The sequence below is a fragment of the Salvelinus fontinalis genome, chromosome 24, assembly GCF_029448725.1.
Source record: "Salvelinus fontinalis isolate EN_2023a chromosome 24, ASM2944872v1, whole genome shotgun sequence".
Classification (NCBI taxonomy): domain Eukaryota; kingdom Metazoa; phylum Chordata; class Actinopteri; order Salmoniformes; family Salmonidae; genus Salvelinus; species Salvelinus fontinalis.
The window spans coordinates 3,157,982-3,184,017 of NC_074688.1; the positions used below are offsets into that span (position 1 = coordinate 3,157,982).

The 26,036-nt window shown below is 41.8% G+C and overlaps 1 protein-coding gene across 2 annotated transcripts; it reads left to right on the forward strand.

The window, feature by feature from the left end:
* On the forward strand, positions 1-26,027 carry LOC129821772 (RNA-binding protein FUS-like). 2 transcript variants are annotated; one of them, XM_055879400.1, is made up of 16 exons: positions 1-131; positions 905-935; positions 2,265-2,301; positions 2,408-2,474; positions 2,565-2,652; positions 2,823-2,926; positions 4,800-4,947; positions 10,189-10,223; positions 10,780-10,812; positions 10,985-11,130; positions 12,134-12,263; positions 12,341-12,445; positions 24,729-24,843; positions 24,975-25,054; positions 25,209-25,368; positions 25,633-26,027. In XM_055879400.1, exons 1-16 carry the CDS (start codon positions 122-124, stop codon positions 25,670-25,672), a joined length of 1,329 nt encoding a protein of 442 aa, XP_055735375.1. In that variant the 5' UTR covers positions 1-121; the 3' UTR covers positions 25,673-26,027. The 2 variants fall into 2 exon arrangements, with proteins under 2 accessions (XP_055735375.1, XP_055735376.1); XM_055879401.1 differs by lacking the exon at positions 10,189-10,223.
* Positions 26,028-26,036: the final 9 nt, after the last annotated feature.

The window sequence follows — 26,036 nt, forward strand, 5'->3', positions numbered from 1 at the left end:
AGCAGTAGGTTAGAGTTCACAATTGCCGCAGTGTATGTGCGACTGTGCGCTGCTGTTACCGGGTTTTTAATTTGTTGAAAAGTGATTCATCGAGAGAGAAAAAAATTAAGAACGGAGGAGAATGGCCTCTGGTAAGTTTATTATGAACTAAGTGTATGCAATGTGTTCAATATGAATTTTATGTGTCACATTTAAAAATAAAAAAACATTTAATGAAACTGCTGGCTCAGTTAGCACGCTAGCTAGTTAAAGTAGCGTTAGTTTAACAAGCTTTCAAGCGCGACCATTAGAGAATGAACACCAGCCATAGTTTGTTGGCGAATTTATTACCCTTTCGAAAATAACGTCTGCCGCTTTGTGTAAAATTGGTTATTTTTCACACTTGGTTATTTTGATTCGCTCAACCATCTTTCTTGTTTAGTTTCCCTTTTTAGATGAGAATTGACCGCCATTTTTGTCGCGCAGCGTGGTCCTGTTAGCACTGCGCTAACTAGCACGCTAACGTTAGCTAGCTAGTCTACGAGTATCACGCATATTATTAGCAACGATAGTTAGCTAGCTAACGCCAGCTATCCAAGGCCTGCTATTTACACCGGGTATTTATATGCATTTCGTATTGACTTGCATGTATTTTCTTTATGATAACATTAGATGGGAACAACATTTAATAATAAGTCACAGCTTATCAAACTAAGTTTACTTGATATCGAAATAAGTTAAAGTAATATAGCGAGATAAGTTAGCTAACGTAACAGGTTTACGTCCTATTCGGTACGATCTTTGCTATTCACATTAGGAGACATGTTCAATGCCTAGCTAACAGTTAGATGGCTCATTGGCTAACCAGCTAACGAACATTGTAGCAATTTTGCCACCCAATCACCCATATCCTTCTCGTTCACAGATTCGGGCTACGGTCAGCCTGGCGCTCAAAGGTAACGTGAAATCACAATGAATACATTAGCCACTCGGCGCTTTCAAGTTGCCATGAAACTTATATTTAGTTACCACATAAGCAATTACATAATAGTTTGTGTAAACTATCCAACTAGCCACACAATGCTTGATCACTTTAAATATTTAATCGGATATGTTTTTGACGGGTAAACTAATTGATAGTACATCCCCAGTTGTGGTAGCTTTGGGGCTCAACATAGGGAGTCTGTATTGGTTGAACTCCCTGAATTGTATTGGTGGGTGGCGACGGAAAATAACCCTACCAAAATATAGCTGGCAACATTCAAAAACGTTTCCTGCCAGAGGCATATATAAAATCTCAAGGAACTCTACTTACCAGATGTGAAATGTGACCCGCTATTAAATATAAGTCTGAATACAATTTATCCCAACCACACTATATTCCTGCTGTGTATACAGTGGTATATTTTGTAGTAGAATGTCTAGCATGAAGTGTGTTGTCTTATGCAGCCTGCTGTCTAAATCTACAGGAATATGGTGCTGTTCAGACAAGTTGGATTCAGATGTTTATTTGATAGCAAGGGACATTTCACTTTACATCTGGTAAATAGAGTTCCTAAAGATTTATACATGTGCCTTTGACAGGAAACGTTTTTTTTGGGTGAAACCAGCTATATTGTGGCGGGGTTGTTTTCCGCAACAAGAACAATGCACAACTGAGTCCAACCAATAGCTTTGAGACATCGGGAGTCTAAGTTATGTTAAATGCTCTAGCAACATACTCATCCATAAGTGGACATCTGATGTTGCTCATTAGAAATGCATTTCCAAATCAGTTGTTTGGGGGGTGTACATGTTGCATTAAAGACATGTTCCAGTACTTTGGTGGCTAAATGTTTATTTTATTTTTTTGCTCCGGCTTTGGGCTGAATATGTCAATGTGTAGTTCATACATGCATGATCTATGAGCCGAATAACTTTCTTACCTCAACTAGCCATGAAATCCCAAGGTTGAAAGCAACTCTTTTCTTGAAGCTGTGCCATGCCATTTTCCCCAAAGTGGGCGAGCCCCCAAGCAATTCTAGATCTAGCCAAAGAGCTTCTCCCCCTCTCATTTGAGGCATGCCCAGTGTTATCCAATGAGGTTGCTGGGCGGGCCCAACGGCGCAGTGGACACAGCGTAAGGGGGGGGGGCGCTAAGACGTGGTGCGCACATGTGAGACAGTATGCAATTTTCGGGCACCAATTTTGGCTCGTGAGTGCTACTTTCAGAACTACAGGCTAAGAAGTATACGAAAGTTCAGGAGAATCTCTAAGATATCTAACTTTAGCTCTCCCTCCCACAGCTATGGAGCTTATCCTCCAGCTCAGCAGAGTGGGCCGGTATGTGTGGCCCCTCAATTTCTCACTGAATGGTGTATGAAACTATTTTCTACGTTAATTTCATCCCACTTTTGTTCAGATAATGACAATTAAATGCATATTGCAGGGCTACGGTCAAGGAAATGGAAGTGGCTCATTTGGTGGACAGAGTTATGCTGGCTATGGACAGTCTGGTATGTTAAATTTTTGGAGTCTTGGGAAATTATTTGAGGTCTAGAAGTTGCCGTTTTTAATACATAACATTTCCATTTTTGTTTCTCCAGCAGAGGGTTATGGCCAAACACAGGCGGCAAGCTATGGCCAGCCGCCCTATGATGTCTATGGGCAACAAGGTTCGGATTCCGCTGCTGGGTAAGGCCACTGGCACTACATAAACACAGTATTCCTTGCCGTATGTACTTTGCCTTTCTACTGGACTAATCTCATTGCAAATGTTACCTTTCAGTAATCTGTTTTGTTCATTATTAAAGTCTTTGTTGGTGTCTCGGGAATAATTGTTGTGAAAACTTCTCACGATATAGTGGTACTGACAAGTCGTCATACAGTCAGCCAAGTTCGTATGGTGGCACCGCCGGTGGCGGCTCTTATGAACAATCTCAAGGAGGCTACAAAGGTCGAAGTGAAGGTTAGTTATTCTATCAATTTACAGTGCATTCGGGAAGGTATTTAGACCCCTTCCCATCTTGTTATGTTACACCTTATTCTAAAATTGATCAAATTATTTTAAAAAATCTCCTCTGTCTACACACAATACCCCGTAACACATTTTTGCAAAAAATAAAATACCTTATTTATAAAAGTATTCAGACCCTTTATGATGAGACTTGAAATTGAGCTCAGGTGCATCCTTTTTCCAATGATCATCCTTGATGTTTCTACAACTTGACTGGAGTCCACCTGTGGTAAATTCAATTGATTTGACATGATTTGGGAAGGCACACACATGTCTATGTAAGGTGCCGCAGTTGACAGGGCATGTCAGAGCAGAAACCAAGCCATGAGGTCAAAGGAATTGTCCGTAGAGCTCTGAGACAGGATTGTGTCGAGGCACAGATCTGGGGAAAGGTACCAATAAATGTCTGCTGCATTGAAGGTCCCTGAGAACAGAGTAAGTTTGGAACCACCAAGACTCTTCCTAGAGCTGGATGCCCAGCCAAACTGAGCAATCGGGGGAGAAGGGCCTTGGTCAGGGAGGTGACCAAGAATCCAAGTCACTCTGACAGAGCTCCAGGGTGGCGATGGGAAACCCTTCCAGAAGGACAACCATCTCTGCAGCACTCTACCAATCAGGCCTTTGTGGTAGAGTGGCCAGACAGAAGCCACCACTCAGTAAAAGGCACATGACAGCCAACTTGGAGTTTGCCAAAAGGCACCTAAAGGACTCTCAAACCATATAAACAAGATTCTTTGGTCTGATGAAACCAAGATTGAACTCTTTGGCCTGAATGCCAAGCGTCACATCTGGAGGAATCCTGGCACCATCCCTACGGTGCAGCATGGTGGTGGCAGCATCATGCTGTGGGGGATGTTTTTCAGCAGCAGTGACTGGGAGACTAGTCTGGATTGAGGGAAAGATGAATGGCGCAAAGTACAGAGAGATCCTTGATGAAAACCTGTTCATGACATCAAGACTGGGCGACGGTTCCCCTTCCAACAGGACAACGACCCTAATCACACAGCCAAGACAACGCAGGAGTGGCTTCGGGACAAGTCGCTGAATGTCCTTGAGTGGCCCAGCCAGTGCCCAGACTTGAACCTGATCGAGCATCTCTGGAGAGACCTGAAAATAGCTGTGCAGTGTTGCTCCCCATCCAACCTGAGAGCTTGAGAGGATCTGCAGAGAAGAATGGGAGAAACTCCCCAAATACAAGTGTGCTAAGCTTGTTGCGTCATACCCAAGAAGACTCGAGGCTGTAACCGCTGCCAAAGGTGCTTCAACAAAGTACTGAGTAAAGTGTCTGAATACTTAAGTAAATGTTATATTTTAGTTTTTATTTTCAAATAATTTGCAAAAATATCCTAACCTGTTTTTTTGCTTTGTCATTATGGGGTTTTGTGTGTCGATTTGAGGGGCGGGACAAATGTAATACATTTTAGAATACGGCTGTAACGTGACAATGTGGAAAGTCGAGGGATCTGAATATATATATATATATATATATATATATAACGTATGCACTGTATATATTACATGGCAATGATTTTTCTTGATCAAATGGCCTGCAAAGGTCTGCATACCTTGAAAAGAAATGTTTATTATGATTTGGAGGATCAGCAATTTATAGCCACGTTTGACCAAGGTGGATCGGCCAGACTGGACTGTTAAAGATGTCTGAATGCCACCCATAAATTCAAAAAAAATTAAAAACTTTTATTGCAGAAAAGTCTCATACATATAAAACAAAGTGCCATTCATATATGACCGGAAATACAAACGTGTGCAAAGAAAGACAACACCACATAACTCAAAGGGCTTGTGTGCCTGTGTTTTGCCCCAGGTGAAGGCGGTCAGGGCAGGAGGTATGGTGGAGATGATGGGGGCTCAGACAGGGGCTCTTCTGACGGGTATAGAGGCCGAGGGCGTGGTGGGTACGAGCGCGGGGGATACGACAGGGGTGGAAGAGACGGCCCTCCATCCGGTATTGGGTAAGTTCCAGAGCGTGACCACCCGCAAGGTACTTCTGCAACACCCATGCCAGGTAGATGTTCCTTCCAACGCAATGCATGATATAACCCATTCTGAATCCATCACACCACTCCTCATCCACATGGACTAATACCTCGTCACCCTCTACCCCATCCTGCTATAGCCCCCCCCCCCACCCCCCACCAATTTCCACCTGGGATGTGCTTAGGGCTGAGCGATATGGCCTAAAGTCATATTTCGATTATTTTTTTCACTCATGGACGATTAGCGATATCTCGATTTTTGAAAAATTCTCTACGCTTTGTTGCACAGTTAAAGGTCAACACACTGCATTTCAAATGGTCAGGAATAATATAATGAATTCAGGGCATGTAAAATTATACATAGGCTAAATATAAGCCTTCCACAACCATAAGAACCATTATTTTATCAAAATAGTTTCACCTGTTTTTTTGCAATAAACACAGATTTCTGGCTTTCACGTTTGTATGGAAAAATTATTGAAAAAAATTATTGAAAAAAAATAACCATGAACATCCACTAATAATGACCAACGTCTTGAAGCAGGCATAGAAAATGAACACAGGGCTCAATTTCTCAAGCACAAGCCCATGTGCTAGTGAGTAGCCAGGGGATCTTTTTATTTCAAGATCTATTTGCTTGCTAACAAGGTAGAACTGTTACTAATAGACCAGCTTGTCCATCTCCAACTTTTGGAACAGCCTGCCAGTTCACTTAGTTTAAATATTGAAATCAAGTGGCCTACCTGGATAAGATGCTTATTTCTCAGAATGAGAACGAGTTGACAATTCCTTTTATATACAGTTGAAGTCGGAAGTTTACATACACTTAGGTTCGAATCATTAAAACTCATTTTTCAATCACTCCACATTCCTTGTTAACTTCTTATGGCTGCAATCATGCTAACGGGATCGATATGACAGCAGCCAGATAAAGTGCAGGGCGCCAAATTCAAACAGAAGTCTCATAATTAAAATTCCTCAAACATACATGTGTCTTATATCATTTTAAAGGTAATCTTGTTGTTAATCCCACAAGTGTCCGATTTCAAATATGCTTTTCAGCGAAAGCACTACAAACGATTATGTTAGGTCACCACCAAACCACAATAAGCACAGCCATTTTTCCAGCGAAATGTAAGCAGTCACAAAAAGCAGAAATAGAGATAAAATTAATCACTAACCTTTGATCTTCATCAGATGACACTCATAGGACTTCATGTTACACAATACATGCGTGTTTTGTTTGAAGTTTATATTCATATCAAAAAATCTGAGTTTACATTGGTGAGTTACATTCACTAGTTCCAAAAACATCAAGTGATTTTGCATAGCCACATCGTTTCAACAGAAATACTCATCATAAATGTAGATGATAATACAAGTTATACACATGGAAATATAGATATACCTCTCCTTAATGCAACCGCTGTGTCAGATTTCAGAAAAACTTTACGGAAAAAGCAAATCATGCAATAATCTGAGACGTCGCTCAGAACAATAGCCAAATTAGCCGCCATGTTGGAGTCAACAGAAACCAGAAAATACATGATAAATGTTTCCTTACCGTTGAACATCAGAATGCAGTCCTAGGAATCCCAGGTCCACAATAAATGCTTGATTTGTTCGATAATGTCTGTTATTTATGTCCAATTAGCTACTTTGGTTAGCGCGTTTGGTAAACAATTCCAAAGTCACAAAGCGCGTCCACTATAACGTGACAATGTCCAAAAGTTCCATAACAGTCAGTAGAAACATGTCAAACGATGTATTGAATCAATCTTTAGAATGTTGTTAACATCTTGAATAACGTTCCAACCGGAGAATTACATTGACTTCAGTTGAGCGATGGAACGGAGCTGCCTATCACGTGAACGCGCGTGGTCAAAGCATGGTCAGCTCGTGGCAGTGGTGAATTCCTGTCTCCTTCGGCCCCCCTTCACATTAGTCACAACATTTGACCAATTTAACCAATTTAAAGGCAATGCTACCAAATACTAATTCAGTGTATGTAAACTTCTGACCCACTGGGAATGTGATGAAAGCAATAAAATATTAAATAAATCATTCCACTATTATTCTGACATTTCACATTCTTAAAGAAATGTGGTGATCCTATCTGACCGAGGACAGGGAAACAAAGCAGAAACAGGTGTTTAGAAATGTTTGCATATGTGTGTGTAAAAAGACTTATTCAGACCTTTTACTCAGTACTTTATTGAAGCACGTTTCGCAGCGATTTACAGCCTCGAGTCTTCATGGGTATGGCGCTACAAGATTGTCACACCTCTATTTGGGGACTTTCTCCCATTCTTCTCTGCAGATCCTCTCAATCTCTGTCAGGTTGGATGGGGAGCTTCGCTGCACAACTATTTTCAGGTCTCTCCAGAGATGTTCGATCAGGTTCAAGTCCGTGATCTGGCTGCGCCACTCAAGGACATTCAGAGACTTGTCCCGAAGCCACTCCTGCATTGTCTTGACTGTGTGATTAGAGTCGTTGTCCTGTTGGAAGGTGAACCGTCGTCCCAGTCTGAGGTCCTGAGCGCTCTAGAGCAGTTTTTCATCAAGGATCTCTTTGTACTTTACTCCGTTCATATTTCACTCGATCCAGACTAGTCTCCCAGTCCCTGCTGCTGAAAAATATCCCCACAGCAGGATGCGGCCACCACCATGCTTCATCTTAGGGATGGTGCCAGGTTTCTTCCAGGTGTGATTCTTGGCATTCAGGCCAAAGAGTTTCTCATGGTTCGAGAGTCCTTTAGGTGCCTTTTGGCTAACTCCAAGTGGGCTATCATGTGACTTCTGTCTGGCCACTCTACCATAAAGCCCTGATTGGTGGAGTGCTGCAGAGATGGTTGTTCTTGTGGAATGTTCTCCCATCGCCACTGAGGAACTCTGGAGCTCTGTCAGAGTGACTTAGGTTCTTGGTCACCTCCGTGACCAAGGCCCTTCTCCCCTGATTGCTCAGTTTGGCTGGGCGTCCAGCTCTAGGAAGAGTGTTGGTGGTTCCAAACTTCTTACATTTAAGACTGATGGAGGCCGCTGTGTTCTTGGGGACCTTCAATGCAGCAGACATTTTTTTTGGTGCACTTCCCAAGATCTGCGCCTCAACACAATCCTGTCTTGGGGCTCTACGGACAATTACTTCGACCTCGTGGCTTGGTTTTTGCTCTGACATGCAATGTCCACTCCGGGAACGTATATAGACGTGTGTGTGTGCCTTTCCAAATCATGTCCAATCAATTGAATTTACCACAGGTGGACTCCTATGAAGTTGTAGAAACATCTCAAGGATGATCTATGGAAACAGGATACACCTGAGCTCAATTTCGAGCCTCATAGCAAAGGTTCTGAATTACTTATTAAGGTATTTCTGTTTATTTTTAATTCATTTCTAAAAACCTGTTTTCGCTTTGTCATAATGGGGTATTGTGTGTAGATTGATGGGAAAATAATTTACCGTAATCATTTTTAGAAAAGGGCTGTAACGAAATGGGAAGGAGTCTGAATACTTTCCTAATTCACTGAATATTATATCTCGTCTTGTTGTGAGTGGCAGGTTGAGGAGCTTGGTTTCTGTGTGGGAAGGAGTGAAGGAGACGAGACCAGAAGACAGCGCTCATAAAAACTAACCAAAAATAAAAACCTGATCTTGCGATACAGAATTTGGAACATTGCGCTTAAAACTTAATTCGATATCGCCCAGCCCTAGATGTGCTATATGTTTCACCGTGAGGCTTCACTCATAGAATTAGAATTGTATTTATGTGGTTTAAGTGACTTGTGAGGATATAACCTGTGTTCCATCTCAATCGTAAATATGCATGCACCATTCTGGCTGATTTATGGCCTTGTTAGCAAATTTCAATGAATGTGAAGCTCAAATGGCTTGTGGGACAGATGACATGGTGGGGTGTCTGCTACTGACTCCTGTGGTGCAAGGAGTTAAGGTGACACTGTTCACCTGACCCCCTTTATGAACTAGATAGGTTGTTGAGGATTTGAGTCACTTCACCAGCCAAGGATCCTGTAGACCCCAGCTTTTGTACATCTTCATTGACAAGGCTGTTGAATATACTAGTCAGGACTTTGTCGCTTGCCAGTCATCAGTTCATATTGCAATCTATCTACAATGGCAGTTCTGGAAACTTTTTGTATTTGACAAGCAATTATAGATCTTGGCCAAGTAGCTTTCAGTGTAGAAGACTTGTAGCCTAAACCATTATTTTAGCCAAGGATAAGAAAAGTAATCTGGATATCATTTGAAATTGAGACGTTTGTAATTGGAAGCTTTTAACAACCACTTTGGTAATGGCATTGAATAACGAGTACAGTAGTTCTGCCGCAGTGCTGTCACATTCTCAACATTTCCGACCATCGAGATTTCATTTTACATGGTTCCTGACAAGTAATAGACATCAGAGGAGAGTTGTAATGCTTCTGCACATGTATATAAAATGTGCTACGAATCCTGCTGGCTGTTATTATGTATGCTTTTCGCTATTAAACTCTCTGTGCAAAGTTAAGACTATTCTAGCTGGAATGCGGATTATTTTGCCCCCCCGTTGCTTTGAGAACCACCACATGAGCGCCTTAAACAATGCCCCCAGAATGATCTGTTCTTGAAGTGACCTGATTTTCACAAGTTAGACCCAAGGAACATTGTAAGCTGCTGTACATCAACAGGTTTCATTCAAGTGTTGTATATTTGACATGGAGACATTTGTATTGTGTTAACTTTGGATCTACATTTTATACTACAGGTTTCAGTGAATGAAATAAAACTTGGACCTCAGCTAATGGAGCTCATATATAAGCACTCAATGGAAGAATACTCGACACTCATCGAGTGCCGCAGCTATTCAAACCATTTCGAGCTATCAGTACTTTTTAAATTGACTTTTTTTTTTTATCCAAAAACTTTATCCAACTGAATACTCTAAGCAAATCTGGTCTTGTAGCAATCTAAATTTACACATTAGCCATCAGTGCCTCTTCACTCATCAGAACCTACCTGTGTATATAGTGGGCATTCTGCCCAGTTTTGTCCATTTTGATCTTAAAACATCCCAGACCTAACACTTTCTCATGTGAGTGGGAAGAGCATTTCCACGATAGTCGCTCACCATGGCAGGAGTGCATACTGATGGGGATGTAGGGGAGCTTTGAGCTCTGTTGGGACAAAGGAAACCCATCATATCTACAATTTTTCCTCTGCAGAGGTGGTGACCGTGGTGGCTACAAAAATTTCGGTGGTAAGTGACGAGCATCAGAACTGTCTCGGTTGGGGAGGAAAAAGGTTGATTTAGGAGTAGGGAGTAGGAAAGAAAGCAGAACAAACTGAATGCCACCTTTTTCTTGTCAGAACCTCAGACCTCCGCCTATTGTTCTTAGGGAGGGGGATTTCTCATAATTGCTCTTAGATATTTTAGCACAAGAAGCCTGAAGTTTATACATAATGGTATTGTTGCATGAGGACAAGGCTGAATGTAAATGACAAAAGATGAGAAGTGTGCTGTGGCGAAGAATGAAACTGTCTAGAAACTGGAGAGTTCTTTCAAATGTTTTATTTATCTTCTAAACTCAATCATTTCTGCCCGTGTTGCAAGGTGTTGAGCGATTTTATATGAATGTCGCAACACTGCAGCAGAAAGCTGTAAAAACGGCCTTATTCTAAATGTTAACGTAGCCTCGTGCATACACTATTGGTAGAGTCGATGATTTCTTGTATGGATGTTGAATAAAGTTGTGTGGTGTACAAAGTGCAGGTTCTCATGGCTTTCCCCACCTTTCCTCTTTGTTGTATTTCAGGTCCTCGAGACTACGGCTCAAGGGATGAACCAAGTGAGTTGCTCGTTTGAAGTTCAGGGTAACAAGAAGCAATCTAGGGTTTGACTATCCCTGCAGTCATGCCAGCCTAACGCTGACCTCTAGTCTCTCGCAAGCAAATGCCACAGAACCACAGGCTGGTTCAAGTGATGCATCTGCTGAGTAGTACCTCGGTGTTTGTCCCCAGCTGGAGGTAGCGGCGGTAGCCAAGGTAGCGGCAGCGGTGGGGAGCAGGACAACTCTGACAACAACACCATCTTCGTCCAGGGACTGGGAGAAGATGTCACAAGTGATGAAGTGGGCAACTACTTCAAACAGATTGGGATTATTAAGGTAAGGATTGGCAGCCCCGTAGCCCCTTCCCCATAGGGCCTAGATATTTCATCTAAGTGGCTAGGATGTAGGGATTGTTTCTGGACGGGGAATGCGTCTCCCTGTACACTTGCATGGCTACAAGTGACGGGGAGCGGCATATCAGACCTGCCAACCTGCCCACATGTTGCATACCGTGCATGCAATTTGAGGTCAAAGTACGCTGGTACAAAAAAACAACCCTAAAATAGGCTTCTATTTTTACTAGACTAGCCACATAAAGACACCTATTTAATTAGAATAATCATTACCCCTACATTTAACTTAAACTGTGAGTCATTGAGAACACCTCAATTTCATTTAGGGTCTAACACAATACTTCAGTTTTGGCTACATTGTGTGATATAATTTAAAACTAGATTTCAGGAAATGGCAGTTGGTGCATTTAACATTTTTGAAAAACCAACTTCCCGAGGGGGAAGTTGACTTACCACCCCTCCCCAAAAACATTTGAACGTATTTCTAGTGACCTACTGAATAGCAGCCAATTACCAAGTACCCATTAGTCTAACTTACCACTCCTACTGAGGCAGTCTAACGCCAACATCGTTATTAAGCACAAAAAAATGTTGGCAGGTCTGCAATCTTATATCGATACTTTGACTCAAACTTTTGGTCTGTTGCTAGGTAGCATTAGCTAGCGCTGGTCTGCTGTACCTGCGGCCAAAAGAAATCCATCTTATTAGTGGGCAAACATGTTTTCAGCGCCTTTATTTCCATGTCTTAACAAAATAAATGTTCTCTCCAGCAAACCTATAGTGAGCAACATGTTTGGGACATGAAATCGCAATAAAATCGCAGTATCGAATCGCAATACATATAGAATCGTGATAATTGCGATACATAATGTGTTGGCACTTAAGTGACGTGATAACTTATTGTGAGTTCCCTGGCAATTCCCAGTCTTAATGGCAACCCAGATGTATGTGTCCTAGTGTTTAATCTTTGTGTCCTGTCTTGATAGTTGAACAAGAAGACTGGCCTGCCCATGATCAACCTGTACTCTGACAAGGCTACGGGAAGACTGAAAGGAGAGGCCACGGTCTCATTTGATGATCCACCTTCCGCCAAAGCTGCCATTGAGTGGTTTGATGGTAAGGGTGTACTCTTTATTCCCATGCTGTGTTCAGTTCTTCTGTTACATTCTCATCCATGTCTAATTTTCTTCTAGGCAAAGAATTCCAAGGGAAACCCCTCAAAGTGTCTTTTGCCACCCGGAGAGCCGAGTTCACGCAGAGGGGTGGCGGTGCAGGAGGAGGAAGAGGTGGCGGAGGAGGTACGTTTCATTCACGTTTTGGTGACAAACCATTCAAATGTTGCTGTAACTACCCGCGGGTGAGTTTCCCAAAAACACAAGATTATCTTTGTGCTAAAGATAAGCTTTAAATCCATTGGTTGGCAATAAGGGTATAACAATTCAGATACGAATTGGAATCTGGTAAAACTATTTAAGATATGAGTGCATCATTCTGAGAACCCAAATGTAGCATGCGTCGGGCAGTACAACTCTGCCCACAGCGTGCTGACCAACTGGCGGTAGGACTATCCCTGATTTTTAACTACCACCGAATAAGGCATTTTGTAGAATGGAAAGGCGAAGTGGCATGTGCTCTGTACAGGTAGAGAGCCCCGTCTGTGCAGATGCTTGGTGTGAACCAATGTAATTGGCATCATGCGCTGTTGAAAATGCTGTTTTAGCGGAATGGAAGTATGCTACCGGAGACAACCTGCTGATCTGGGCTTACATCATTTTACATTTTGTTTTGATTCTTCAGGTTCACCATCAGCAATAGTTTTAGTAGTTTTGCTTTAAACACTGTTTATTTGGTCTTTTTTTTTTTTTTTTGATTCAGAGTAAAGTTGATGATTTCATAACAAGGGCAGCAATCACTTTGAGAGCTGCGCTACATGGTCAACGCGGCCGGGAGGAGAAGAGAACTTCACTCTGAAAGTTCTTCTTTTTATCTTTTCTTTAGAATATTAATATTTTTGCAACAAATGTTAGCGCATTTATTCGCATCGAACGAAATCTCATGGGTTCGTTCCTCTAGTCAAACAGAATCGCACCTCGTCGTTTCAAATTAAGACCTACCTTGGCCCGTGTATCTAGATCGAATTGTCTTAAAAGGGAAAGATGCTTGCCCCTAATGGGTAATGGAATAAATGATCTTGATGCTAAATACTAGATGAACATTTTCTTTGATGAAAAATAGATTTTCTTCTGACGTATGTTTGTGGATAGGATTGCCTGATCATGTCAACGATGATTTGGTGTCTCTGGCGTGAACCAGGTTTGGGTGATATACTTCGAAATGCTGACTATGAGTTTCAATCGTTTTAAAATATCTATATACACTAAGTATACAGGACATTAAGAACACCTGGTATTTCCATGACTGACCAGGTGAAAGCTTTGATCCCTTATTGATGTCACTTGTTAAATCCACTTCAGTCAATGAAGATGAAGGGGAGGAGACTGGTTAACGAATGGTTTTTAAGCCTTGGGACATGGATTATGTATGTGTGCCATTCAGAATGTGAATGGGCAAGACAAAATATTGAAGTGCTTTTGAACAGGGTATGGTAGTCGGTGCCAGACGCACTGGTTTGTGCTCAACAGTTTCCCATGTGTATCAAGAATGGTCCACCACCCAAAGGACATGCTGCGAACTTGACCCAACTGTGGAAAGCATTGGAGTCAATATACACAGTGAGCTCCAAGTATTGGGGGGTGAGGGACGTGCGTGCAACTTAATATTATGGGGACCAAAAGTATTGGGACAAATTCGCTTGTGTATTAATAACCCCATAGTGTTGATGTCTGTGCCCTCGCAGAAATCTAATTGGCGTGTGCCATGTATATTTTTGTCTGTCCCCACCAGACATGTTCATGACATTAAAATGCCAAACCTGTGAACCAACGATATTAATTTAAGGACGGGTCAAAACATTCATGGATATTTAGGTAGCTTGCTATTGATAGCTAATTTGTATTTTTTGGGAGACTGGCGCTTTGTAGAATTTTGACCCATGTTGAGTCATACAGAATTGTGTGTTCTCTACTGTAACCATTAATAAAAAGGGGAAACTAGGTTAGTTTTTCTCCTTGTTCATTCTTCTAATGTGGATTTTATATGGCAGTTGGCAACCGACTTTGATGTGCAATTACCACCACCAAATGAATCAGGGTCACACGCCACTCCATCTCTCAATCACCCATGTGGGTGTATGCTCCTAAAAAACCAATGACTCGCACTGCGTCAAGCATCTAAAATAGTACAAAGTTGTATTTTTAGCACCTGGCTACGCAGACGCTCGTTGACTCGTGCGAGCCGTTTGGATGAAATTATTGACTAACAGGTATGTGTGCGTTTATTTTGCAACGCACGCGATGCCGGGCGGTGTGGTCAGCATGTAAGCCAATGGTAGCCTTTGCATCTGCGGTGGAAGGTGGCCGCGCTACAGGGGTGTTTGTCAGACCTTGAGACAATCCGAAAATCAGTCTTACCAAAACGTCTATAGCGTCTCAAAAACCCGCTCATGTCCGTTTTTCTCTAGGATGACCACAAGACTCCTTTGAAGGTAGCCCGGTCTCAGTGAAAAAAATAATGGAAGTACGGTGCCTTAAGTTAAGAAAGTATTCACTTCCCTTGACTTTTCCCACATTTTGTTGTTACAGCCTGAATTTGAAATGGATTAAATAGAGATGTTCTTTGTCACTGGCCTATACACAATACCCCATAATGTCAGTGGATTTGTTTTTTGTTATTTTTATTAATAAAAAAATGTAAAGCTGAAATGTCTTGCGTTAAGTATTCAACCCCTTTCTTATGGAAATCCTAAATAAATTCAGGAGTCCAAATGTGTTTAACAAGTCATAACTTGCATGGACTTGCTCTGTGTGCAATAATAGTGTTTAACATGATTTTTGAATGACTACCTCATCTCTGTACCACACACATACAAGAACCTGTAAGGTCCCTCAGTCGAGCAGTGAATTTCAAACACAGATTCAACCAGAAAGACCAGGGAGGTTTTCTAATGCCTCGCAAAGAAGGGCACCTATTGGTAGATGGGTAAAAAAAGAAGCAGCCATTGAATGTTCATTTTGAGCAAGGTTAAGTTATTAATTACACTTCGAATGGCATCAGTACACCCAGTCACTACAAAGATACAGGCGTCGTTCCTAACTCTGTTGCCGGAAAGGAAGGAAACCGCTCAGGGATTTCACCATGACGCCAGTGGGGACTGTAACCTCTACCGAGCACCTACACCGGGTCCGGGAGCACCCCCCCCCCCCACACTGATTAGCATTGCTAGCATAGCGTCACAATTAAATAGTAGCATCTAAATATCATTAAATCACAAGTCCAAGACACCTAATGAAAGATACAGATCCTGTGAATAAAGCCACCATTTCAGATTTTTATAATGTTTTACAGGGAAGACACAATATGTAAATCTATTAGCTAAACACGTTAGCAAAAGACACAATTTTTTTACTCCAGTTTTTTCCTGCGTCAGTAGCTATCACTAATTTGACTAAATAAAAATATATATAGCCACTAACCAAGAAACAAGTTCATAAGATGACAGTCTGATAACATATTTATGGTATAGCATAGTTTTTTTTTGAAAAATATGAATTTTTCATGTATAAATCACAGTTCTACATTGCAGCTGCAATCTGAAATGGTGCCGACGCAGCCAGAACAATTACAGAGACCAACGTCATATAACTAATTACTTGTCTTAAAACATTTCAGAAAAAATACACAGCGTACAGATATTGAAAGCCCAACATCTGGTGAATCCAAACAATATTTCTGATTTATTAAATGTTTTATAGCGAAAACAAAATGTAGCGCTAAATTAGCATAGCCACGCCAGCCAGAACCAGCTGGGCGCCCCCGACCAGTTCACATGCACGACAGATATATGAAATAACATCGTAAATTGGGTCTTACTATTGCTGATCTTTCATCAGAATGTTGAGCAAGGTGTCCTTAGTCCTGATGAGTCGTTCAATCCATTCATAATGGCAACTTTCCCTCTTCATTTAGCATATGTACTGGTCGACTGGCCAAAGAAAAAAAGTCACAGAACGGAACACGGCAAAACTCCCGAAAAAATTCAAATAATCTGATTAAACTATATTGAGAACATACATTAACCTGTCTAGGATCAGCGTGGCGCTAGCGGCACACCAGCCCCCCCCCCCCCCACTGAAAAACCAGTGCCGCGAAATTCAAAAAAAATATATTTTTAAAATATTTAACTTTCACACATTAAAGTCCAATACAGCTAATGAAAGACACAGATCTTGTGAATCCAGTCAACATTTCCGATTTTTAAAATGTTTTACAGGGAAGACACAATATGTAAAGATGTACATCTATTACCTAAAAACACATTAGCATAATCCACCATCTTTTATTTGTCCACCAACACCAGTAGCCATCACCAATTCGGCTAAACTAAGATATTTATAGCCCCTAACCAACAAAAAAACTCATTAGATGACAGTCTGATAACATATTTATGGTATGGGATAGGTTTTGTTAGAAAAAAGTGCATATTTCAGGTAGACTTCATAGTTTACAATTGCACCCACCATCACAAATGGACTAGAATAATTACAATGAGCAACGTGTTTACCTAACTACTAATCATCAAACATTTCGTAAAAATACACAGCATACACGAATCGAAAGACACAGATCCTGTGAATACAGACAATATTTCAGGTTTTCTAAGTGTCTTACAGCGAAAACCCAATAAATCGTTATATTAGCTTAGCACATAGCAATTAGCAGCCCAGCATTGATTCTAGCCAAAGTGAGCGATAAAAGTCAACATCGCCAAAAGATATTAATTTTTTCACTAACCTTCTCAGAATTCTTCCGATGACACTCCTGTAACATCACATTACAACATGCATATACAGTTTGATCGAAAATGTTTATATTTAGCCACCAAAATCATGGTTAGACAATGTGAAATGTAACTCAGCTGGTCAGAATTTGTCCTTGCGCCACTTAGACAGTGATCTACTCTTATACATAAATACTCATAAACGTGACTAAAAAATATAGGGTGGACAGGGATTGATAGACAATTTAATTCTTAATACAATTGCGTTATTACATTTTTTAATTTATCCTTACTTTTCAATACAGTTTGCGCCAAGCGAAGCTACGTCAAAAAACATGGCGTCCTAAGCCACTAAAATGTTTCGACAGAAACACGATTTATCATAATAAAAATGTCCTACCTTGAGCTGTTCTTCCATCAGTATCTTGGGCAAAGGATCCTTTCTTGGGAGAAATCGTCTTTTGGTGGAAAGCTGTCCTCTTGCCATGTGGAAATGTCAACTGCGTTCGGGATGAACTGAAAAGCGTGCCCAACTTTTCACATCGTTGCAAAAATAAATGTCCCAAAATCGCACTAAACGGATATAAATTGCTATAAAACGCTTTAAATTAACTACTTTATGATGTTTGTAACTCCTATAACGAGTGAAAAGATGACCGGAGAAATATAACAGGCTAAACTAACGCTTGGAACAGGAGAGGGTCGGTGTCTTCCACGCGCGTTACGCAGCAAGAAAAGACTTGCTAGCTAAAGGTTTTTTTCATTTGTAGGGCCTGTGAACGAGCAATCGACCCCGTTGGAATCGTCATCACGTAAAGGCATCCAGGGGAAGACGTAAGAAGTGTCCGTATAGTCATAGCAACGACAGTGCCCTTTTAACTGACTTCAGAAAAGTGGCCAACATTTCTCAAATCTGACTCCATGTCAGGGAAATTGCTGTAGAATGGGCTCTGTTCCACTTAGAGACAAAATTTCAACTCCTATAGAAACTATAGACTGTTTTCTATCCAATAATAATAATAATATGCATATTGTACGATCAAGGATTTTGTGGGAAGCCGTTTAAAAAATTAGCCACATTAGCATAAATAGTCTAAACAGCGCCCCCATCCCCAACAGGTTATTAAGATGATATGGTCACATGTATCAAACAAACTTCGAGACGGAGATAGTTTTCATCCGTAACGGCAGCAAAACAGAAGACAATCACACCTACAAATCGCGCGATTCAGAGAACCGGAAGTTGTCGGTCACGCCAAAGAAATAGGTCTTATTTCACGTTAGTACAAGATAAACAAAACATTTCTCCTCTGACGTCCTCTTGACACCCAGAGGAAGACGAATGAAGTGTGTTTCGGGTCATAGGTGGCGTGACCATATATAGGCAGAGCGTTGAAGCGAGCATACACATCTTGCATTCTTCTTCTTGGTCAGGGAAAGTGCTGTCAAATGACTTCTGTTTCACTTAGAGACAAAATTGAAACGGTTTTAGAAACTATAGATTGTTTTCTATCCAATGGTATTAATTATATGCATATGGTAAGAGCAATAATTGATTAAGAGGCAGTTTAATCTGTAGAGGAAATTATGCTAATGTGAAAACAGCACCCCCTGTATTCTCAAGAAGTTAAAGTTAATGAGTTTAATGGCTGTGTTTGGAGAAAACTGAGGTTATATCTACGACTTTGTAGTTACTCCACAATACTAACATAAATTACAAAGGGAAAAGAAGGAAGCCTGTACATAATACAAAATATTCCAAAACATACATCCTGTTCGCAACAAGGCACTGAAAGTAATACTGCAAAAATTGTGACAAAGCAACTAACATTTTGTCCTGAATACAAACTCGGTTTGTTTGTTGTGAATGCATCACATTACGGAGTACCGCTGTCCATATTTTTAAGCATAGTGGTGGTGGCTGCATCATGTTATGGGTATGCTTGTAATCGTGAAGGACTGGAGTTTTGTTTTGGATCGAAATGGAATGGAGCTAAGCACAGGGAAAATCCTGCAGAGCCTGGTTGTATGACTTCCACCAGACACTGGGAGATGAATTCACCTTTCAGCAGGACAATAACCTTAAACACAAGGCCACATCTTGTTACTTACCAAGAAGATGGTGAATGTGGCTGAGTTACCGTTTTTACTTAAATCTACGTGGAAATTCTATGGCAAGACCTGAAAATAGTTGTCTACCGTTGATCAAAAAACAATTTGACAGATCTTGAAGAGTTATGGGGAAAGAATAGTGGGAAATGTTGCACAGTCCAAGTGTGGAACGCTCTTGAAGACTTAACCAGAAAAACTCAAAGCTGTAATCACTGCCAGAGGTGCTTCTACAAAATATTGACACAGGGTTGGGAATACTTACGTAAATGAGATCAGTATATTTTGAAAAAATGTATAACATGTTTTCACTTTGTCACTTGCTCCAAATACAAGTGTAGACCTTTTAGTGAAATGCTTACTTACAAACCCTCAACTCTTCTTGAATTGCTTTGTTGGTTAAGAAAATATTTACCAAATGAAACTAAAGTAACACAATGGAATAACGAGGCTATATACAGGGGGTACCGGTACCGAGCCAGTGTGCGTGAGGTAATTGAGTTGAGGTAATTTGTACATGTAGGTAGGGGTGAAGTGACTGCATAGATAAGAAACAGCGATTAGCAGCAGTGTACAAAACAAATGGGGGGGTGTAAATAGTCCACTGGCCATTTTAATGAATTGTTCAGCAGTCTTATGGCTTGGGGGGTAGAAGCTGTTAAGGAGCCCTTTGGTCCTAGAGTTGGTGCTCCGGTACCGCTTGCTGTGCAGTAGCATAGAGAACAGTATGACTTGGGTGAATGGAGTCTCTGACAATTTTTGGGGCTTTCCTTTGACACCATCTATTATATAGGTCCTGGAGGGCAGGAAGCTTGGCCCCGGTGATGTACTGGGCTGTACGAGCAGATGCCATACCCAGGCGGTGATGCAACGGGTCAGGATGCTCTCAATGGTGCAGCTGTAGAACTTTTTGAGGATCTGGGGACCTATGCCAAATCTTTTCAGTCTCCTGAGGGGGAAAAGGGATTGTTGTTCCTTCTTCACGACTGTCTTGGTGTGTTTGAGCCATGATAACCAACAAACTATGTGGACACCAAGGAACTTGACACTCTCGACCCGCTCCAGCCCTGTCAATGTTAATGGGGGCATGTTCGGCCCGCCTTTTCCTGGTAGTCCACGATCAGCTCCTTTGTCTTGCTCACATTGAGGAAGAGGTTGTTATCCTGGCACCACACTACCAGGTCTCTGATCTCCCTGTAGGCTGTCTTGTCGGTGATCAGGCCTACCACTCTTGTGTCGTCAGCAAACTTAATGATGGTGTTGGGGTCGTTTGGCCACGTAGTTGTGGGTGATCAGGGAGTGCAGGAGGGGACTAAGTACACACCCTTGGGGGGCCCCAGTGTTGAGGATCAGTGGCAGACGTGTTGTTGCCTACCCTTACTACCTGGGGCGGCCCGTCAGGAAGTCCAGGATCCAGTTGCAGAGGGAGGTGTTTAGTCCCAGAGTCCCCTTAGCTTAGTGATGAGCTTCATGGGCACTATGGTGTTGAATGTTGAGCGGTAGTCAATGAACAGCATTCTCACATAGGTGTTCCCTTTGTCCAGGTCGGAAAGGGCAGTGTTGTGAGATTGCGATATCAGTGGATCTGTTGGTCATTATGGGGTCCTGTGTGTAGAAGGCTAAGATTCGTAAAAAATAAATGTTTTAATCCATTTTGAATTCAGGCTGGTTCACAACAAAATGTATGAATAAATCAAGTAGCATGAATACTTTCTAAAGACACACATGGAAGTATATTGAACAAAAACGCAGCAATTTCAACGATTTTAATGAGTTCAGTCAATTTAAATATACACTGCTCAAAAAAATAAAGGGAACACTTAAACAACACAATGTAACTCCAAGTCAATCACACTTCTGTGAAATCAAACTGTCCACTTAGGAAGCAACACTGATTGACAATAAATTTCACATGCTGTTATGCAAATGGAATAGACAACAGGTGGATATTATAGGCAATTAGCCAGACACCCCCAAAAAAGAAGTGATTCTGCAGGTGGTGACCACAGACCACTTCTCAGTTCCTATGCTTCCTGGCTGATGTTTTGGTCACTTTTGAATGCTGGCGGTGCTCTCACTCTAGTGGTAGCATGAGACGGAGTCTACAACCCACACAAGTGGCTCAGGTAGTGCAGTTCATCCAGGATGGCACATCAATGCGAGCTGTGGCAAAAAGGTTTGCTGTGTTTGTCAGCGTAGTGTCCAGAGCATGGAGGCGCTACCAGGAGACAGGCCAGTACATCAGGAGACGTGGAGGAGGCCGTAGGAGGGCAACAACCCAGCAGCAGGACCGCTACATCCGCCTTTGTGCAAGGAGGTGCACTGCCAGAGCCCTGCAAAATGACTTCCAGCAGGCCACAAATGTGCATGTGTCAGCATATGGTCTCACAAGGGGTCTGAGGATCTCATCTCGGTACCTATTGGCAGTCAGGCTACCTCTGGCGAGCACATGGAGGGCTGTGCGGCCCCACAAAGAAATGCCACCCCACACCATGACTGACCCATCGCCAAACCGGTCATGCTGGAGGATGTTGCAGGCAACAGAACGTTCTCCATGACGTCTCCAGACTCTGTCACGTCTGTCACATGTGCTCAGTGTGAACCTGCTTTCATCTGTGAAGAGCACAGGGCGCCAGTGGCGAATTTGCCAATCTTGGTGTTCTCTGGCAAATGCCAAACGTCCTGCACCGTGTTGGGCTGTAAGCACAACCCCCACCTGTGGACGTCGGGCCCTCATACCACCCTCATGGAGTCTGTTTCTGACCTTTTGAGCAGACACATGCACATTTGTGGCCTGCTGGAGGTCATTTTGCAGGGCGCTGGCAGTGCACCTCCTTGCACAAAGGCGGGGGTAGCGGTCCTGCTGCTGGGTTGTTGCCCTCCTACGGCCTCCTCCACGTCTCCTGATGTACTGGCCTGTCTCCTGGTAGCGCCTCCATGCTCTGAACACTACGCTGACAGACACAGCAAACCTTCTTGCCACAGCTCGCATTGATGTGCCATCCTGGATGAGCTGCACTACCTGAGCCACTTGTGTGGGTTGTAGACTCCGTCTCATGCTACCACTAGAGTGAAAGCACCGCCAGCATTCAAAAGTGACCAAAACATCAGCCAGGAAGCATAGGAACTGAGAAGTGGTCTGTGGTCACCACCTGCAGAACCACTCCTTTATTAGGGGTGTCTTGCTAATTGCCTATAATTTCCACCTTTTGTCTATTCCATTTGCACAACAGCATGTAAAATGTATTGTCAATCAGTGTTGCTTCCTAAGTGGACAGTTTGATTTCACAGAAGTGTGATTGACTTGGAGTTACATTGTGTTGTTTAAGTGTTCCCTTTATTTTTTTGAGCAGTGTATTAAGGCCTAATTTATGGATTTCACATGACTGGGCAGGGATGCAGTTTTGTGTCAAAACTGCACATTTTAGTGGCATTTTGTTGGCCCCAGCACAAGGTGCATCTGTGTAATCAGCTTCTTGATATCCCACACCTGTCAAATGGATGGATTATCTTGGCAAAGGAGAAATGAGGCATTGGAGTGCAAGAGGGTTGAGGAGGCTTGACTCGCTGGGCATCTTGTTACAGTATGTCATGCATTCTCTGAATTTGGTCCACATGGAATTATATGTATCAATAGTGGCTTCCATGTAGGAACTTTTGAATGTTCTTTGAGCTAGCTAGGTAACTAATAATCTTAAATTAGCTAGCTAACCAGCTTGTGTATTTTGTCAATTAATAAATGCAACGTGAATTGTGATCAATGGGCCTATAGTATCCTTAATTAGCATTGTAAAATTAATTGATTTTTCTTTAGCTAATTCAAATTATCTTGCCCTATCTTCTAAATCAATCTTGTAACGTCATTACAGTAGCATATGCTTCAGAAGGGCAAGGGGCAGGTGGCCTGCACACGCTCTGGAAAAGATTTTAAGCTTGCAAGCAGACATCTGTTTCTGAGTGACAGAGGGCTTTCCATAAGCGTTTTGTTGTGGGAACGGGAAAACAATGCCTGGAACGTAAAATAACGGTTCTGTTCCAGAACAGTATGGATCACTTTTGTTCCAGGTTCTGTTTGATCCTTCATTTTATTTTTCGGTGCTGTTCCCTGAACCAGTTCCAGGCATTGTTTTATTATACATATGAAGATATTGGTTTATAGGTGCTGTACACAACGTTTTGGAGAAATCTGTTTAGCGGTGTCAAAAGATGACACGTACTCCATTTTCAAATTGGCGGCTGATCATCATGGTGACATCATTGGTCCAAGAGGCAAGTTTGTTCCTTGGGTAGAGTAATCTTTGTACTAAATTCCAAGACTGTAGGTTGAATGAGGAGGTGGGGCTAACCTCTGAGGTCGAAGGTGGTTTATAGCACCACTATTTGGCAGTTGCACCCCGTGTACCCAGATGTAGTTGTGCATAATTTTACACCATCCCACAAAGTTTGATATTTGTATGCCTTACCACTTCAGAGCTATAGCGCTCCAAACATAAAAATAAATAAATAATAATACTGCTAACAATTATAATAGGGTTCCAACCCCTTCATTACACTATTGTTCAAAATTCCATCACCCTATTCACCCTCATTTGCCTGTGCTACCCCATGGGCTCATCTGCGACTATCCATAGTTTTAAGCTGACGTTAGCTAGCTACTTTTTGTCACTCAACACCGACAAACAGCTATAACTTTTGATTAGTAGTAAATAATTCTGTTCAGATTTTTGTTTTGTATAGCAGAGAAGTAGACCAAGATGTCATACCTTCTAAGTTTAAGTCGAAAGTCCTGCAACACTTTTCGATTACACTTGCTTGGCAAAAATGTAATGAGTTTCCTAAATCTGCTGTATTTTATTATTATTTTTAGATTGGTAGCATATATTTTGTTCTGATATTTGTTTTGAATAGCATGGAAGTGGAGCGTATTAAGTCTTATTCTAACGTGTGAAAGTGTTCAATTTCGTTTGTTTATTAAAAAAAGTTTGAGGGAATGTTATTGATGCTGTTTATAAAAAATAAAATAAAAAAAACTTTAGTTTGATCGGTAGATTATTTTTGTTCAGATTTTAGTAGCAGAGCAGAAGAAGATTTTATACTAACTTATCTATGTTGGCAAAGTGTCAAACTAGCTGATTTGTGTCAAGTTGCGTTATTGCATTTACAGTGAATGTTGGATGTCATGTCACAATGGGACCTTTTATAATGCTTTAAAAAGTGAATTAAGATAGACAAATAGTTTAGAAAGTATAGAAGATATCAGTTATATACAAGCAAGTCAATCCAGACCGGTCTACACATTTTACAGTTAACTGCGTTTCTAGCTTAAATGGTGTAAGAGGAGTGCTAAAGAATAACTATAATAAGACATTTTTTTAATATTTAAAAGTGGGTACTCCTGCTTTGCAAGCCCAACTAACAAATAGAAGTCAGAAATAAGTGGTACAATATTTAAAGTGTTTCTGCTTTTGCAAGCCAGACTAATTATTTTGTTTCTGGGAAATTACTCCTGAAGAATGAACTGAGCTTTCTTTGAACCCCATTGTTGAAGCAAGTGGTATTTGATGTCGCTATTTTAGGTTTCGGAGGCCGTGGACGTGGACGTGGGTTTGGAGGAGGAGGCGGCGGCGGTGGTGGTGGTGGTGGTGGACCCAACTTTGACATTAAGGGAGGGGACTGGCCATGTCCTAACAGGTATTTATTGCAATGTTTTGTTTGAAGAGGGACAGGTGCAATTAAAACAATTTTCATGAGTCATCCATTGTATGTGCCACTAAATGATGTTTGAATGTGATGGTTGACAATTGTTCCCCTCTCCTTTTCAGTTCTTGTGGCAACATGAACTTTGCGCGGCGATACGAATGCAACAAGTGTGGCACACCGAAACCAGGGGACAGTGGAGGAGGTATGTAATGATATTACGTTGCTATGAGCCTGTGGTAGAGAGACCTGGGTTTCAAGTAGACTATAGGGGGAAGTTGAGTCATTTAACCACTAATACTATAAACTACTACTTCTCTGTTGGAGAACTTGCTCTAACAGCTGGCCTATGTTTGTAGATCGTGGTGGTGGCGGCAGAGGAGGGTATGGTGGTGACAGGGGCGGCGGCGGCGGCTACAGAGGCCGTGGGTGGTTCCGTGGCGGGGACCGTGGAGGTGACCGCGGTGGTTATGGCGGAGGTGGATATGGTGGTGACAGGGGCTACAAGATGGGAGGAAGGTAAATCGATTACTGCGTCATTTCCCTCCCATGCAGTTCAATGTTTGACCAGAAGAGGGTATACCTGACATGTGATAGTGAACTGTAGAATATTGAATTAGGTTAACTTTTTTTGTCCTTTTTGTTTCTCTAATAGTAATGAGAGATTTTTATTTAATTTTTTATATTAAGCTAGCTGAACACCAGTCAGCATTATCTGACTGAATGCCAATGCCTTCATGGTATGGTATAATTGACTATGGGTCTATTGTTTTCTTCCCTCAGAGGTGACCATAGAGAAGACAGAAGAGATCGGCCATACTAGGGATTCACATGGACATCATTCCAGCCCAGGGGTTAGGGGAAGGGAGGGGGGATTGATATACACTTTGATTTGCATTCCTTTCATTACCAATGCATCACATGTACTGCTTCTGATCTGTCTTGTCGGGAGGTCAGGGTAAAGATGTGCAACTACTGTGAAAGGACTTTTGGGCTGATAAGCAGGGTTGTTGAAGTGGGCAGGGTCAAATGTCGTGTTTATTGTTTATTTTCATTTCTCCGATTCTAAGTCCAGGCATTGTGAGGTAGACTTCGTATCATTGTTTTGTAAAATTGAAATGAACTGTTTTACGTGGGTTTCTCTTTTTTCCAAATGATATTAAACTGTTCCGATCTTAGTGTCTTCC

Coding starts and splice junctions, on each gene's coding strand:
- LOC129821772 (XM_055879400.1), top strand. Junction 2,927..4,799: donor CTACAAAGGTCGAAGTGAAG/GTTAGTTATTCT, acceptor GTTTTGCCCCAG/GTGAAGGCGGTCAGGGCAGG. Junction 12,446..24,728: donor AGGAAGAGGTGGCGGAGGAG/GTACGTTTCATT, acceptor TCGCTATTTTAG/GTTTCGGAGGCCGTGGACGT.